The sequence below is a fragment of the Lissotriton helveticus genome, chromosome 4_1 (genome assembly GCF_964261635.1).
Source record: "Lissotriton helveticus chromosome 4_1, aLisHel1.1, whole genome shotgun sequence".
Taxonomy (NCBI): domain Eukaryota; kingdom Metazoa; phylum Chordata; class Amphibia; order Caudata; family Salamandridae; genus Lissotriton; species Lissotriton helveticus.
Genome location: NC_136063.1, coordinates 2,074,891,706 through 2,074,906,471, shown reverse-complemented (window position 1 = coordinate 2,074,906,471; position 14,766 = coordinate 2,074,891,706). Strand labels below are relative to the sequence as shown.

Sequence of the window (14,766 nt, the reverse complement as noted above, 5' to 3'; positions counted from 1 at the left end):
AACTGAACGTCTGGTCGCTGAAAGTCATCTGGGTGCACTGACAACAATCTAAAGGCTGATTTTCTGTCACTTTTAGCCATCAACGCACATGTCCCAACTGCATTCACCAAGTCAATTGCCACATCCGCTGTTGCATACGACACGGAAGTCAAGTTCTTTCTAATGTAATCATTTGCTGACTGACCCTATGGCCAAGATAGATGCTGTGGCAAGATAGATGCATTATTAGTCTGAACTGTCCCATCTCTTTCTTATGAACGTTGCCGACAGGCAACACTATACGTGACTCCAGCGGCCATTCCTCAAATGGGCTGGCCATCTGATTCCAGAACTTCTTCCTTACCACTTCAGGATGCACCTTAACAGGCTTTAGGTTTTCCACCCACTGCCTGAAGCGAGGTCCTGTAGATCCTATCCTTAACCCTGTTTGAAAACAATCAAGCAGTAAAGCAGCATCTTCTTGTTTTCTGTATCACTGTTGCCAGTATTCCGGTATATGCACTTTAATTGAAGTAAGAGACTTTCCCTGCAAATCTCTGTGCCCCCCTATGCCCACCTTGCTGCTCTGAGACTGCAACACCCTTCCCAACATCCTCCTCCAGCATAACCCATGCAATGAATGATGGGGGCTGTGCAGAGCATTTGGAGCACTTATGTCTATACTTACAGTACTCACTCTTAAATATGCCCATGATAATAGCCCAGCATGCTCCCTCTTGCCCTGCCAGTCCTCATCCTGATGTCTCCACACCTCTTTAGGTGGGGCGCCCCTGAAAGGGCCAGTACACTGGTAAAACACTGGCCATGAAGATCTAAGGCGCTGGCCTTGCTGGACCCATCATGTGCACACAGATATCGTTGTCCAACTCTCTCCACTTTTCTTCCACATCCTCCACTAGCCTGGCATGAAACTCTTCTTCATACCTGACCCAGGCTTACCCTCCAAACATTATGTGCACCTTTTGTATGACATCCATGTAATTAAACCAGACAACATGTCTCTATGGAAATATGTCGTAATATACGCTGGCATAAATTAGAAATGCTGCCATCCAGTTTTCAATTATGACTGGGATTCTCGGCATCTTATACTCCTCTTCTTTGAACCCCTCCTTTACCCTCATCTCTCTTGGCAGAAGTTTTAAAATGTCCATGTATTCCCCTTAACAAATTCTCTCCTAGGTAGACCCCATAAAATAGGTCCCCAAAGGCTTTTTATTTCCAAGTACGTCAATCTCTTAACCTTCAATTCCTTACTTGCTTTTTTATCCTAGTCCTCTAGTGCAGCTGTGTCATTTTGATTTTCCAGCACTGTTGCCTAAACTCATTCCCACCCGATCCCTTTGTCCTTTGCATATGTCCCTTTCCGTAGCCAGACGTGCCTAACTATACTCAGGTAGCCTCCCCCACTTCCCTCCCCTGTGGAAACCATCAAAGGCAGCCCTGTTGCTCCTTCTTTCTCGCCTGGCCTCAAGGTCAGCACCCACACAGAAACTTGCCACCACACCAGTTGCCTGTCATCTGCAGCCTTACTTCTCACCTTCTCCACAGGAATGGCTTGCACCGGCTCCTGCGGTACCCTAGCAACTGCCTGTTTATTATACTCCGCTCCTGTCCCCATGCTTCCCATCCACATCTCAGACAGCTCCCCTTCTTCCAATTCCTCCTCATAATCAAGTTGCCAGTTCATCCCCCATATCCACACAGCCCATCTGCACACCACTTGTGCCGGGCAACACATCATCAAAAATGCCAGTATCCCACCCATTATGCTGTGTCTGCCACACTCAGCTTCCCTGAGAGGCCACACTAGAGCTTCTCAGTGCTGATGTTGAAGAGGCCCCACCAGACCTTCCTCACGTTGCCATGCTGCGATCCTGGAGGGCGTCATTGTGTACGTGGGCTACACTAGTCTCTCCCACTTCCATGCTGAGGACCTGGCCTGAAACTGAACTGCCATGTTTTAGAGCTCCCATCTACTCGTTTCGCCTCCACACTCATCTCATCCCCCCATACCCAGCGCCCCAGCCTACCCTCCCCATCCTCTGAGTCCTCCACATCTCCTCTATCTCCCAACTCCACCTTTATCCCATTCTCTCCACTCCCCCCTCTCCCCCAACCTTGCATCCCACCACATAGCACCACTTTTTCAGCATAAGAGACTCACCCCCTCATCTTTCTCTCATACACCTTAATAGGCTTTGCCGAGGCTTATATAAACACGAAGGTGTCCCGCACATCCTAACTCTCCTTTCTTCTACAGCATCACCCACTCTTCCATCTTCTTCCTCCCTTCATACCAGCATTACCCGCACCAGTGCTTGAAGCTCTACTGCCCTCCCTAACCATGCCCCTCCCCTGCACTCCAATTGGAAATGCTGGGCTCCTGGAGCAAGTCGCATTTTCAACAATGTGCTGTGAACCCCCTCAACCCCAGCTTCACTGATTCAGGAACACCCGTCCTCCACTGCTCCAATGTTCCCCCTTACCCATTCTACGAATGTTTCACTGTAGCGGTAAACCTTCTAGCACCCCCACTGACTCCACTACCACTCTTTCTGCAGCATGATGTGCAGGCCACAGCCTGCCCCCACTGCACGCCCCCACCTCTGTGCCAGCTACAAGGAGGTCAACCGTCCTGCTAACCACAGGAACTGCATCTCCTCTGTGACCCATGGGTCCATGCCCAAACAGCCCAAAACTGGATTCCCTGAACCTCAAAAACTGAGTTCCATTACCCCTTTTTTCTGGGCTGTCACCTAATGACAAAATGGTGTCCGGCAGTCCAAAATACACCCTTTTACTAGCCCCACATTGCCCACTCTCTACCAAACCCAGCTCAAGGTGAGTACAGCCTTTTTGGCCTGTACCACCTCGCCCAAACTGCCCGGGAGGCATTTGTGCCCATTAAATGTCCACCCCCAACTCCGTTCTGTTTTAACTGATGCTTTATTTGTTAGCGTCTGGGGTGAACCTTTAATGAGTGCCATGTAATCTGCGAATTGGTTCACCTATACTCTTGTCCTAACTTGTCATAACATTGCCCAAAAATTTACCTAACATTTTCAAAAGCGATCTCTCTTGAATTGGGTCACCATTGAAAATCTGTAATTATTCCCACAACTAACATTAGAGTGGCCCATGGTAGGATTTTAAAATCAAACTATACCTGGAATGACATGAAAGAAGGCTCTGACTGGCACTAGACTCTTTTCTGAGTGAAAGCATTCACAGCATTCAGACTGCAGGCACTAGTGAAAATGTAAGCACCAGACAGCAGCATGCCTCAAATAGAAGCTCATGTAAAAAGAGTTTTCTGAAGAACAAAGGTTATATCCATCAGAAAGCATATCCTGCATCTGGAAATGCATGTCTGTCTCACTAATACCTAATGCATGGGCAAATAACACATGTGCCTGTAGAAAGGTTTAACTGCCCAAAACTCTGTAAATCCAACCAAGAGTATAGAGCAGGATTTACTGCATATTTGGGTCCTGGTGGTAATTGATTAATTAATGTCATCTTGTTCCAAAAGAGTAGTGACTCTAGAAAGCACAGCACTGGACATCCATGGTAGCACAAAGTAAAAGGTATGGCAGGCTATGACGGCATGCACTCATATGTACATGAGGATGAGTGCTTTGCAAGGACTCTACCGACGAGGAAAACAACTTCGCTCATTAAAAAGTAAGCTACCACTCTACATATGCCAATCAGCTGTAATTAGCAGCGCTATTTTAAACTGCACTTGCCAAGCAGATTGTCATCATCCTGTGGCGCCCCAGCACAGGTGTCAACTTGTGACTGCAGAACATATGTAGAATAACTCTTCCAGAGGGAAGGCGCATTGTGAGAGATATATTTACTGTTCAATCGGTGTGAACGTGTGTAAGTAGAGAAAGACATCACTTACTTATGCATTCAATTGTATTGGCCTTGCAGTGATGATTAGTCGAATTTAAAAACAAAGACAAATTCTTCATATTTGGTTTGGCTTGGTGCACCTGTTAAGGCATGTGATGTAGATTAAGAGTGGGTGTGTGTGGCGGTGAAGGGGGCTAGGTATGCACCTATAGCTCAAGGTGCTGCTAATGACTGGTAAGGTGTACAGGATAGTGTAGGTGTGTGCAGCGGTGATGGGGTTAGGCATGCGCCTACATCTCAAGGTGATGCTAATGACTGTTAAGGTGTTTATGGAGAGTGTGTCTGTGTGAAGCAGTGATGGGGGTTAGGCATGCAACTACATCCAAAGGCAATGCTAATGACTGGTGAGATGTAGATGGAAAGTGTGGGTGTGTGTGGCGGCGAAGGGGGTTAGGCATGTGCCTACATCCAAAGGTGATGCTAATGACTGGTAAGGTGTAGGTGGACAATGGGGCTGTGTGCAGCAGTGAAAGGGGTTAGGCATGCAACCACATCCAAAGGCGATGCTAATGACTGGTACGGTGTACATGGATAGTGATGTGTGTGTAGCGGTGATGGGGTTAGGCATGCACCTACATCTCAAGGTGATGCTAATGACTGGTAAGGTGTATATGGAGAGTGTGTATGTGAGAAGTAGTGATGAGGGTTAGGCATGCGACTACATCCAAAGGCATTGCTAATGACTGGTGAGATGTAGATGGAAAGTGTGGGTGTGTGTGGCGGTGAAAGGGTTTGGCATGCAACCACATCCAAAGGCGATGCGACTGACTGGTAAGGTTTAGATGGACAGCGTGGGTGTCTGCAGCAGTGATGGGGGTTAGGCATGCGACTACATCCAAAGGTGATGATGATGACTAGTGATGTGTCGATGGAAAGTGTGGGTGTGTGCAGCGGTGCTGGGGGTTAGGCATGCAACTAGATCCAAAGGCGATGCTAATGACTGGTGATGTGTAGGTGAACAATGTAGCTGAGTGCAGCAGTGAAGAGGATTAGGGATGCGACTACATCGGAAGTCGATGATAATTACTGTGAGGTGTAGATGAACAGTGTGAGTGTGTCCAGAAGTGATGGGGGATGGTATGCACCTACATCCCAAAGCGATGCTGATAACTGTTGAGGTGCAGATGGACAGTGTGGGTGTCTGCAGCAGTGATGTGGGTTAGGCATGCAACTGCATCCAAAGGCAATGCTGATGACTGGTGAGGTGTAGACGGACAGTGTGGGTGTGTGCAGCGGTGATGGGTGTTAGGCATGCAACTACATCCAAAGGCAATGCTGATGACTGGTGAGGTGTAGATGGACAGTGTGAGTGTGTGCAGCAGTGATGTGGGTTAGGCATGCAACTACATCCAATGGCGATGCTGGTGACTGGTGATGTGTAGACGGACAGTGTGGGAGTGTGCAGCAGTGATGGGGGATGGTATGCACCTATGTCCCAAGTTGATGCTTATGATTGGTGAGGTGTAGATAGAAGATGCAGGTGTGTGTTCCTGTGAAGGGGGGTTAGGCATGAACCTACTTCTCAAGGTGATGCTAATGACTGATGAGGTGCAGATTGACTGTGGGTATGTGCAGTGGTGAAGGGACCAAAGGGTCCATGTTCAGGCGACAAAGTTATACAGTGCAGTATTGGATGGAACTGCATCAAGAAATTAAATGTTTTAGTAAATACATATGTCTTCCACCTTCTGTTAATGATGCTATTATAAAACGATTTTTCTTTCTAGAGTATACTCTATATGGTTATGTGCAAACATTCAGAGCACACATTGCATTTGCAAAATAGATAATTTGCTAATTTTAAGGAAACAGTTAAGGCCTGATTAACACACATATTTTCGTTTAGTAATTGTGTCTTAAGTGTGTCAATTATTTCAGAATTTCCCAGGTATGATTCAAAAAGCATAATCTGCAAGTAGTTTAAGCTTATTTCAGACCTAAGTGTGACTTACGTGTGAATTTCCGTGACTTGTATATGTTATGAAAAGACACATGCTGAATAAGGTCTGTGAATAAGCAGGTCTTAGGGCCATATGTATCAAGGTACCAATTAGCGATTCTGTAATAGCGATTTTTAAGAAATCGCTATTTCAGAATCGCTAATTGGTATGTATCAAGAAATGTGCAATTTTTTAGCGATTTCTTGATATTCCTTAATTGCGAATTCGCAAGTTGCGAATTCGCAATTAAGGAATACTTTCCCATTCATTGCTATGGGTGCGTCACATGGCACTTTGAAAAACATTTTTCAAGGAATTCGCAACTTACCACCAACTAAAAGTTGGTGGTAATTTGCGATTCCTTAAGGCCATTTAGGAATTTTTTTGGCTTCTTACATTGCATTTAAGGAATCGCAAAATTTGCGATTCCTTAAATGCAATCGCAAAATAAGGAATCGCAAATTTTGCGATTCCTCACTTTGCACCGGATTTTCCTTCATACATATCATTTTGCGAATTTGCATTCGCAAAGACCGAAATTCTGCAAATTTCGGCCTTTGCGAAATCGAATTTCAATGATACATATAGCCCTTAGTCCTGGATCTACATGAGCACGTCACACTTAAGTTAGGAGTAAGACACAACTACTGATGAAAAATACTAAGGCCCACATTTACGAGATTTCGGCATAGGGCATGACAGTAAGTCACCTTGCTGCGCTGTCCTACGCCAATGTGAAAGGGCAGGAATGCACCGTATTGATGTAATGCGGTGTATTCCTGTTGTGTCTCCCGCTCTGGTGTCGTTTTGACAGACTTCATTGCATGTAGGATTGTTTTTGTACAGCAGGGGGCACCTTCCTGTGCTGAAACAGTCCTAAGAGGCTTAGTTTTCCTCTTTCTAAACGTAGGGTGGCTTTGTGGGGCTTCATAAATATGATTCAGAGCCTTATGTCATGCATGTACCACTTTATGTGGTGCAAATTTGACGCAAGGCTCTCATAAATAACCCCCTAAGGATCTAGATTTGAAATTCAGGAGTAATTTGCAACTGATATACAATAACACACAACTGCTTACCAAAAGTTTTGTAAATGTGCCACATGCAGTTTTGTGCCCACGTTTGTCTCTTTCTTAATATTGATTGATTGGTACTATATAGTGTGGTTATGCCCTCACTTAAATACCTTTTGGAGAGATGTTTTTAGTTTTAACATATTTGTCCAGGTTACACAGCAAGTTAAATCTTACAATAAATCTGCTAGGCAGTACTTTTTAAGATAAAAGTCTCGAATAACCTAACAACATGTTTATTTTATAGCCATGTTAGTAGCCTAATCAGCAATAATGTTTGGAAAATCTGATCAACCTCATCTTATTTTCAATGTGGATAAAAAAAATAGATAGAGGTAGTAAATGTGAATATTTATATAGCCTCGAAAATAAACATAACATTTCGTAAGATTTCGATAACAAATGATAATTGTACTGCATAAGTGTAACAATCCTGATTGTAAGAATGCGTTATTTCAGATAACCTAATAGGAGAAAAGACATATCATTTATATATCACAAATCAAATGTATAGCTGCTTCTAAATCCTAAATGTTAAATCTATGCATTATATATTGCATAGTAATTCATGATTGAACCAATAATATTTGTAATTAAAGGTTCTCAGTTTATCAGTGCTTCATTTTCTGAATTTTGTTTACTGTACTCGTGTAAAGACAATAAATAAATGGTGATTTTAGGTACATACATTCAGTGCTTCTCACTATTCTTTTGTTTCCTTTCAGCTCACTACCTAGATGCAGTCCGAGGTATGTTTTAAAATCATAATTGAAGTAAAAAAAGCTGCAATGTTGTCTATGTTCAACATTTCATTGTCTAGCTGCGGTTCTTTGGCAGAGCTGTATCACATAAAAATTGTGTTCATTCATAAATTAAACTGTATTTAATAAAAAATCATGCATGATGGAGAGATTGTGACCGGAAATTGCCCCACTATTCAGGATAAATACTCTCATTTATCTGCTCACAGGCAAGAAAACAATTGACACTGCCTCAGAAAATATTAATCTCAGGAATTGAGATTAAACTGGAGCCGGTCAGGGTTAGCTTAGTGAATCTGAGTTTTAAGCCAGGGAGACAACCTACCTTCAGTTTTGTGTAACTATTAAGTTATGTTGTCCACTGATAAAAATATTCACACGTGCTTTAATCAAATGGTAAATATATATATAATATACTTTATAGAATCTTGATTCAATGACAGATATAAAGATTATGGACCTGCCTTATCAACACAATGAGCTACCACCATCTCACTGTAGGAGTCACGTGTAAGACAATCGCCTATTTTTAGGTAATGTGCTTCAATAATATCGTAAATATGTGACTAAGAAAATATGAATTCAATAACTACAAAGGATAGCAAAGAATGTTATCTGTATGTAACATATCGTGAAAGGTGAGGAACATCCAACAAATGTTTTTGAACACTACATTGTGTCCTTTTGGAGCAAAGAACTACATACCTAACGTTGTTCATCAAGCCAGGTGATTCAAGGGCTGCAGTTATCAACAGAAACCAGCAACCACACAAACCCCAACCAGAGATACCATGATAATCCCCAATGCAATTCAACCACCTCAAGCACACATGGCATTGCCTCAGGGAACAGTGTACCACACTCTGGAGTATTTCAGGGCTTTTACTGTGATTGCAATCAAACTTTTTAGATTATCCTTTGGACACTTATTCATCAAAGTGGGCACAACAGGCCAACTTTTCACTCTGTACCATAGCCTATGGCCCACCATGCAAAGTAGCTGCCAGCAGTGAAATGATGCTCAACTGAACGCAAAGCAAATCCTCTACAAGACCTACATAATGTTGGGAAAGGGCTCAATGTCAAGAAAGTAGACTTTCATTGACCTACACCCGCCTGAACATTAGCAATTCAATAAAAGACAAGATGTGCCATAAAACATCTAGCCTTCTGACCCAAAAACTTGGGCTCCTCATCAAAAAATATTTGATTGTGGGCAACATGTTCTATATTCCTGTGCTTAAGCCTATAAATATGTGTAACAAATAGTACCACATGTAATGTGCAGCAACACAAATAATTTATATCCCCCATATATGCCATTTCCATCGCATCCTGGTTTTATTAATTAATAATCAAATAAACCACATGTAGTATACTCTTTTATGCAAAACTATTCTTATTTGAGATGGTCACAACCCTCAAAAAAGGGCTGTGCTAATTGCCAATGCACCAAAATGTGTGGTACTGTTCAGAACAAATACATAAACACGTATGTCCCCTTACTATTTTGAGGAAACAAACAGTCTAAATGAAGAACTAGACATCTGTATCTTTGAATGTTTTGGGGTTATATCACAATATTGACCTGCTCTTATACCCACTACACAATTTCAATTGCCAATATATTGTCATGGTAAGTAGGGTTGTACGGCTTTACAACGCGTGCTTTTACACCACGTGCCGTTACAACGCGGTTTTTTCAACGCAAGTCGTTACCACCACTTGCGTTGGAGGGGTGCGGACTTAGGAATTTTTTAATTTACTATTCTAACACCAGCCTACGTACAGTAGGGAAGGTGTTGGATAGTAAATTAAAAAATTCCTTGTCCTGCAGCGCCCTCCAGCGCAAGTCGTGGTAACGACTTGCGTTGAAAAAACCACGTTGTAACGGCATGCGGTGTAAAAGCCGCGTCGTAAAGGCTGTTCCCCGGTAAGTAGATTTGGAATTAAGTATAGCACATCTACAGTTATGTATACATTGTTATTTGAATATATGTTTGTAGTGGAAATTGAAAATCAGGTATAAATCAGTCGTTTTATATAATTGCTTTTGATATTCCGACATACAACAACACTTTTTACATTGTGTGCGAGTATTTCCCATATGTGTGTTTTTGCTGTTTCATAATGCCATGCAGTGTTCTACCACCTGTGCCAATTTAATATTTAAATGACTAAATATGTAAATGGTAGCAACATTAGAGCAGCACTGTAGATGTTCATGCATATGATATAATCCTCCTTACTGGTATTTAAGCTTTAGTATCCCTCCTTATTTTTTGAAAATGTAATTAAGGATGTGCTTTAGGTCATCAATCACAAAATAATTTCTTACTTTCCTCTCTCTAGATGGATGCCCAGGTCTTTGTTATGGTAATGGAAGATGCACCCTTGATCAGAATGGATGGCATTGTGTTTGCCAAGCTGGCTGGAGTGGAGCAGGCTGCAACATTATCATGGAAATGGCTTGTGCTGATGGCATTGATAATGATGGTGGTATGTGCTTCACATTTCAATTATTCCTACATATAGTGAACAGCAATGTTTTATAGCATACACTTTCATTTGTTATAAACCAGATAACTAATAATTAGCCGCCTGACTTCTGGGAACGGCAAACTTCATTATTCTAAACCATTTATTTACTATTTGTCCAGAATGATGCCGAGGTTCTTAGCGTGGTCAGTGGAAATAGGAGTAGGTCTGACATCTGAGGGCCACCATGGGGAACTTTTGTTTCATAAAACCAGTACCTCTGTCTTGCCCGTGTTGAGCTTCAGGTAGTTGTTCTTAATCCAGTTGGTGACATCTGTCAATCCAGTTGTGGAAGTTGCTCTTGGGGTCGGTGGTGTCTATGTAGAGGGAGAAGATTAATTAGGTGTCGTCGGCATAGGATATGATGTTGAATCCATAGGTTTTGGAAATGCTGGCCAGAGGAGTCATATAAATGTTGAAGAGGGTTGGGATGAGCAAGGGTACTTGGGAAATTTCACAGATGATTTCTTTGGGTTCGGAGGTAAAGGGACAATGTGGAATTTTTGCATTCTTCTGTTGAGGAAAGAAGATGCCTATTTTGTGCAGCTTTGTCATGATAGTGTGGTGGAAAACTGTATTGAAGGCTTCCAAGAGGTCAAGGCAGATCAGAGCTAATTGGTCAAGTAGGGTTCAGGTGTCATCTCTTGCCACAATGTGGTCTGTCTCGATGCTGTGGTTGTTGCGGAATTCGGATTGGGAGGAGTTGAGTTGGAGGTTCAGTTCAAGATGTGAGGAGAGCTGTTAGTTGATGGCTTTTTTCTAGTACTTTGGCCGGGAGCAGGAGCAGGTAGATTGGTCGGTATTTGTTGAATTTGCTGGGGCCACCTAATAGGTTCTTTAGTAGGTCATTGTTTCTGGTCTTCGGGGAAGGTGGCCATGCAGTTGAGGTGTTGAACAAGATGGTGAGTACGTGGCTGATTCTGGCTTCACCTAGGTTGAAGATGTGAGAACATGGGTCGGTTATGCCCCTGAGTGGACCGAGTTCCTATGGAGACGAGATATTGTGGGGTGAGCTGGCTCAATTCGGTTAGTTGGATGTCTGTGGTGGTGGTGGGGTTGATGTTTTACTTGAAGAAGTCAGTGGCGCTGTGCTGGGGTTTGAAGTTTCTATGGATGTTGGTGATTTTCTTGTGGAAAATTTTGCAAGGTTGTCACAGATTTCTTGTGAGGAGTTAATGTTGTTTGTTGCAGATGGGGGATTGGAGAATTCCTTGACGATGTTGTAGAGTTATTTGTAGTTAGTGGAGCTTGAGTCAATGCTCGAGGTTAAAACCTTTTTCTTCGATTCTCTCAACTGTGGTAGAGGTTAAGGACTGTCTTGAAGGTGGTCTTATTGATTGTGTCCTTGCTGGTTCACAATCTCCTTCCTAACTACTTACAGTGTTGTTTGGTTGTTTTAAGGTCTCCAGTGTACCAGCTAGCCTGTTTAGTGGGCCTTCTGTGGGTGTTCTTGTTGTTGGGAGCAACACTATCAGCACAGGTGGTGTTCCAATTCTTGAAGTTTCTGACGTTCTGTTCTAGGTTGTTGGAAACATGGGGTGTGTGGTGTTGAGGGCCATGATCCATGTGTCCTTTGAGACTTTGCTGCCGCTGCAGTAGAGGGTTTGTGCAGACTAGGGGTGGAGGACGGTAAACTGGTGATATTGTGAAATGTATGTACAAATAAAGACACAAATCAACAACATCAGCCATTTAAGAACACCGACACTCAGCGTCCGAGTATTTAAAATTAACTCATAACACGCATAAATCACCCTCCGAGAGGTATCTCAGCGCAGCGGAGACAAATGAGCGAGGTAGCATTAGTGTTGGAATGGCTTGGTTTTAAGAATTTTTCTGAATAGAAGGTAATCAGTGCACTTCTGTATGTGAGTAGGAAGTTTATTCCAGTAGCAAGAGGCCAGGTAGGAGAAAGGTCTTCCTCGGAATTAGTTTTCCTGATTCGGGCACAGTAAGAAATGACTTGCCCATCAATCTTAAAGGTCTGCCTGACAGGTAAGGAATGAGTTTCTCCCCCAGATATTTGGGTTCCTTGCTGTTTAGAGATTTATGTACAATACAACAGATCTTGAAAGTAGAGACTCATTTACGGTGGCAAGGACAGCATTACATTAGTCCAGGCAAATGATCACCAAAGCCGGGACTAAGGTTTTGCACCCTAAAAGTGGGAGTACAGGAAAGACCCTACGCAACAGACTCATCGTATGCAGGCAGGTGCCAGTGGTAGCCACAACCTGATCTTTCATAGTAGGAGTCTGGTCCAAGCAAATACCCTGTTTTTTATTGAGAATTTGGGGGTAGGTACAGCACCCAAATCCGTAGGCCACCAGTCAAGGGACCAGAGCAATTGAGCTCTACCGTAGAGCATGATCTCCATTTGGCTGTCGTTTAGCTGAAGAATATTCTCAGCCATCCAAGCCGAGATGGCTATCATCCCGTCTGCAAAGCGTGCTTTCATAGTGGGAAGGGTCTCTTTCAAAGGAAATTAGGAGTTGAGTACTGTCTGCATATGAAAGAGGTGTAAATCTGTAAGCTCTGATGATTTATGCAAGGGAGGCTACATTTTTGTTAAATAGTGTGGGGCTAAGACATGAGTCCAGAGGCACCCCCTTGTTGAGTTCTATGGTGCAAGATCTGTATGGACCCAGATTGATGGTCTGGGTTTAATAAGATAGGAAACTCAAACTATGTAGAGCTGTGCCATGGATGTCTATCTCCTCCAGTCTCTGGAGCATTCTGTGATGAGATACCGTATCAAAAGCTGCTGATAATTCAAGCAGCACTAACGGTGCAGACTGGTTTTCATCCTGAGAACATCTGATAGAGTCTGTGACTGCTATAAGAGCAGTTTCAGTGCTGTGCATGGGTCTGAACCCGGATTGGGAAAAGTTTAGGATCCTATTGAACTCAAGAAACTCCGTAGGTTGTCTATTAATTTGTCCTTCAAATAGTTTTCTCATCAAGGAGAGAACTGAAATGTTAAATGTTAAATGTCGTATACTTGTAAAGCGCACAGCTGCCCCAGCAAAGGGGCGTCCCGGCGCTGTATACCGCTGGGGAACCCGTCCTGGCTTTCCCTGTGGGACGGTCCCTACTGGGAATCCCCAAGGTGGAGCCAGGCATCCCCAGCGTTGATGGGGCCGTTGTGGAGATTAGGCAAGCTAATGCCCAGAGTTGCTGAGTGGGACCCCAGGTTAGAGTAGGCACCGAGGCAAGAATTGTCGAGTCCGCTGACCCTGGTCCACGACCCTGCCGCGTCGGGAATTGAACCCTGGTCCCAGGCCGACTTCTGCTCCCGGGTCTGCCGCCTCTAACCAGTGAGCCACACATAATTTGACTGGTCTGATGCTGGAAGATTTGTCTTTTTACGAATAGGAGTGACCTAAGCAGCTTTCCAGTCTAACTGGATCTTATCCAGGTTTATCAAAAGATTTAGTAACAAACAGATGGCCAGGGCAAGCTGATTAGAAAGAGTTGCTACTATCTTAGCTGGAACAATGTCTAGTGGATACCCTGATTTCGCTGCTTCCAAGGCTTTACAGACGGAATTTGGCCTGAGAAGTATCAAATTCTCTAGGGTGCAGGTCTTTGAGGCCTTAGAAAGGGGGCGTATGGATTCAGAGCTTGTTAGGTTAACTGGGCTAGGAAAGTTGTTATAGTTCAGATTGACTTTTGTCTTCAGAGTGGTTTGCAATGGCATCGCATAAAAGCTTGTGAAGGTAGGGTATCTGTTGAGCAAGCCTGTGGATTGATGAAACAATTGTGGACTTTATATAGCACTTTGGAGGAGTTCCCAGCCTGTCCAAGTTGCAGTGAAATATGTACTTTGCTTGCTTTCCTAATATTGCCATGGTACTGTGCTAAGTTTTTTTTACAAACCTCTCTATCAGAGAAGTTATGGGCTTGTCGCCATAGTCTCTCCAGTTTTTTGCACCAGGCTTTTTCCCAGCACAAATTAGATGAAAGTTAGTTTTTCATAGGGGATAGATTGTTAATAGCTGTTTTAAAGATGCATGGTTATCCGCTAGTGCCTCCTCCACCTCTACAGCCTCCCCTATGATTGTAGTAGTACATTCTTTGGTGAAAGCATCAGGTGTGACCACACCATTGTCTCCAGCAATTTGGCTTAGGTTTATTTTTTTAATGTTCAGTTCCACAAGCCAAGGCGATTCGAAGTTTGATCAGTGAACGATCTGTCTACAGGAGCGGAAAAGGTGGCTTACAGGACACAAGGGGAGAATTAGTAAAAATCAAATGCAAGGTTTGGCCGGCAGTATGGGTGGGATCTTTGGCAATTTTTTAGGACCTAGTATGGACAGGATGGTGATGATTTGCAATGCCTCTCTATTTAAGGGGTCTTCACTATGTACATTGAAGCCCCCTAGTAAAATAAAGCTTTTTGATGCCAGCAAGAGTAGAAATAAGTTCAATGAGTTTGTGACTGAAGTCTCCAGTAGGACCAGGGGGCGATAAACAAGGGCTCCTTTTCAAATGACCTTAGGAGAGAGTTTCACCTTAAAGAGACATATT

General features: G+C 43.4%; 1 protein-coding gene across 1 annotated transcript in view; it reads left to right on the top strand.

Annotated features, from left to right (window-relative positions):
• Nucleotides 1–14,766, top strand: part of TENM1 (teneurin transmembrane protein 1) — a 1,826,288-nt gene that overhangs the window by 1,151,802 nt on the left and 659,720 nt on the right. Inside the window, exons 15-16 of the mRNA XM_078688755.1 lie at nucleotides 7,663–7,686; nucleotides 10,051–10,197. Coding sequence (XP_078544881.1) covers nucleotides 7,663–7,686; nucleotides 10,051–10,197 — 171 coding nt within the window. The remainder of the gene's footprint in view (nucleotides 1–7,662; nucleotides 7,687–10,050; nucleotides 10,198–14,766) is intronic.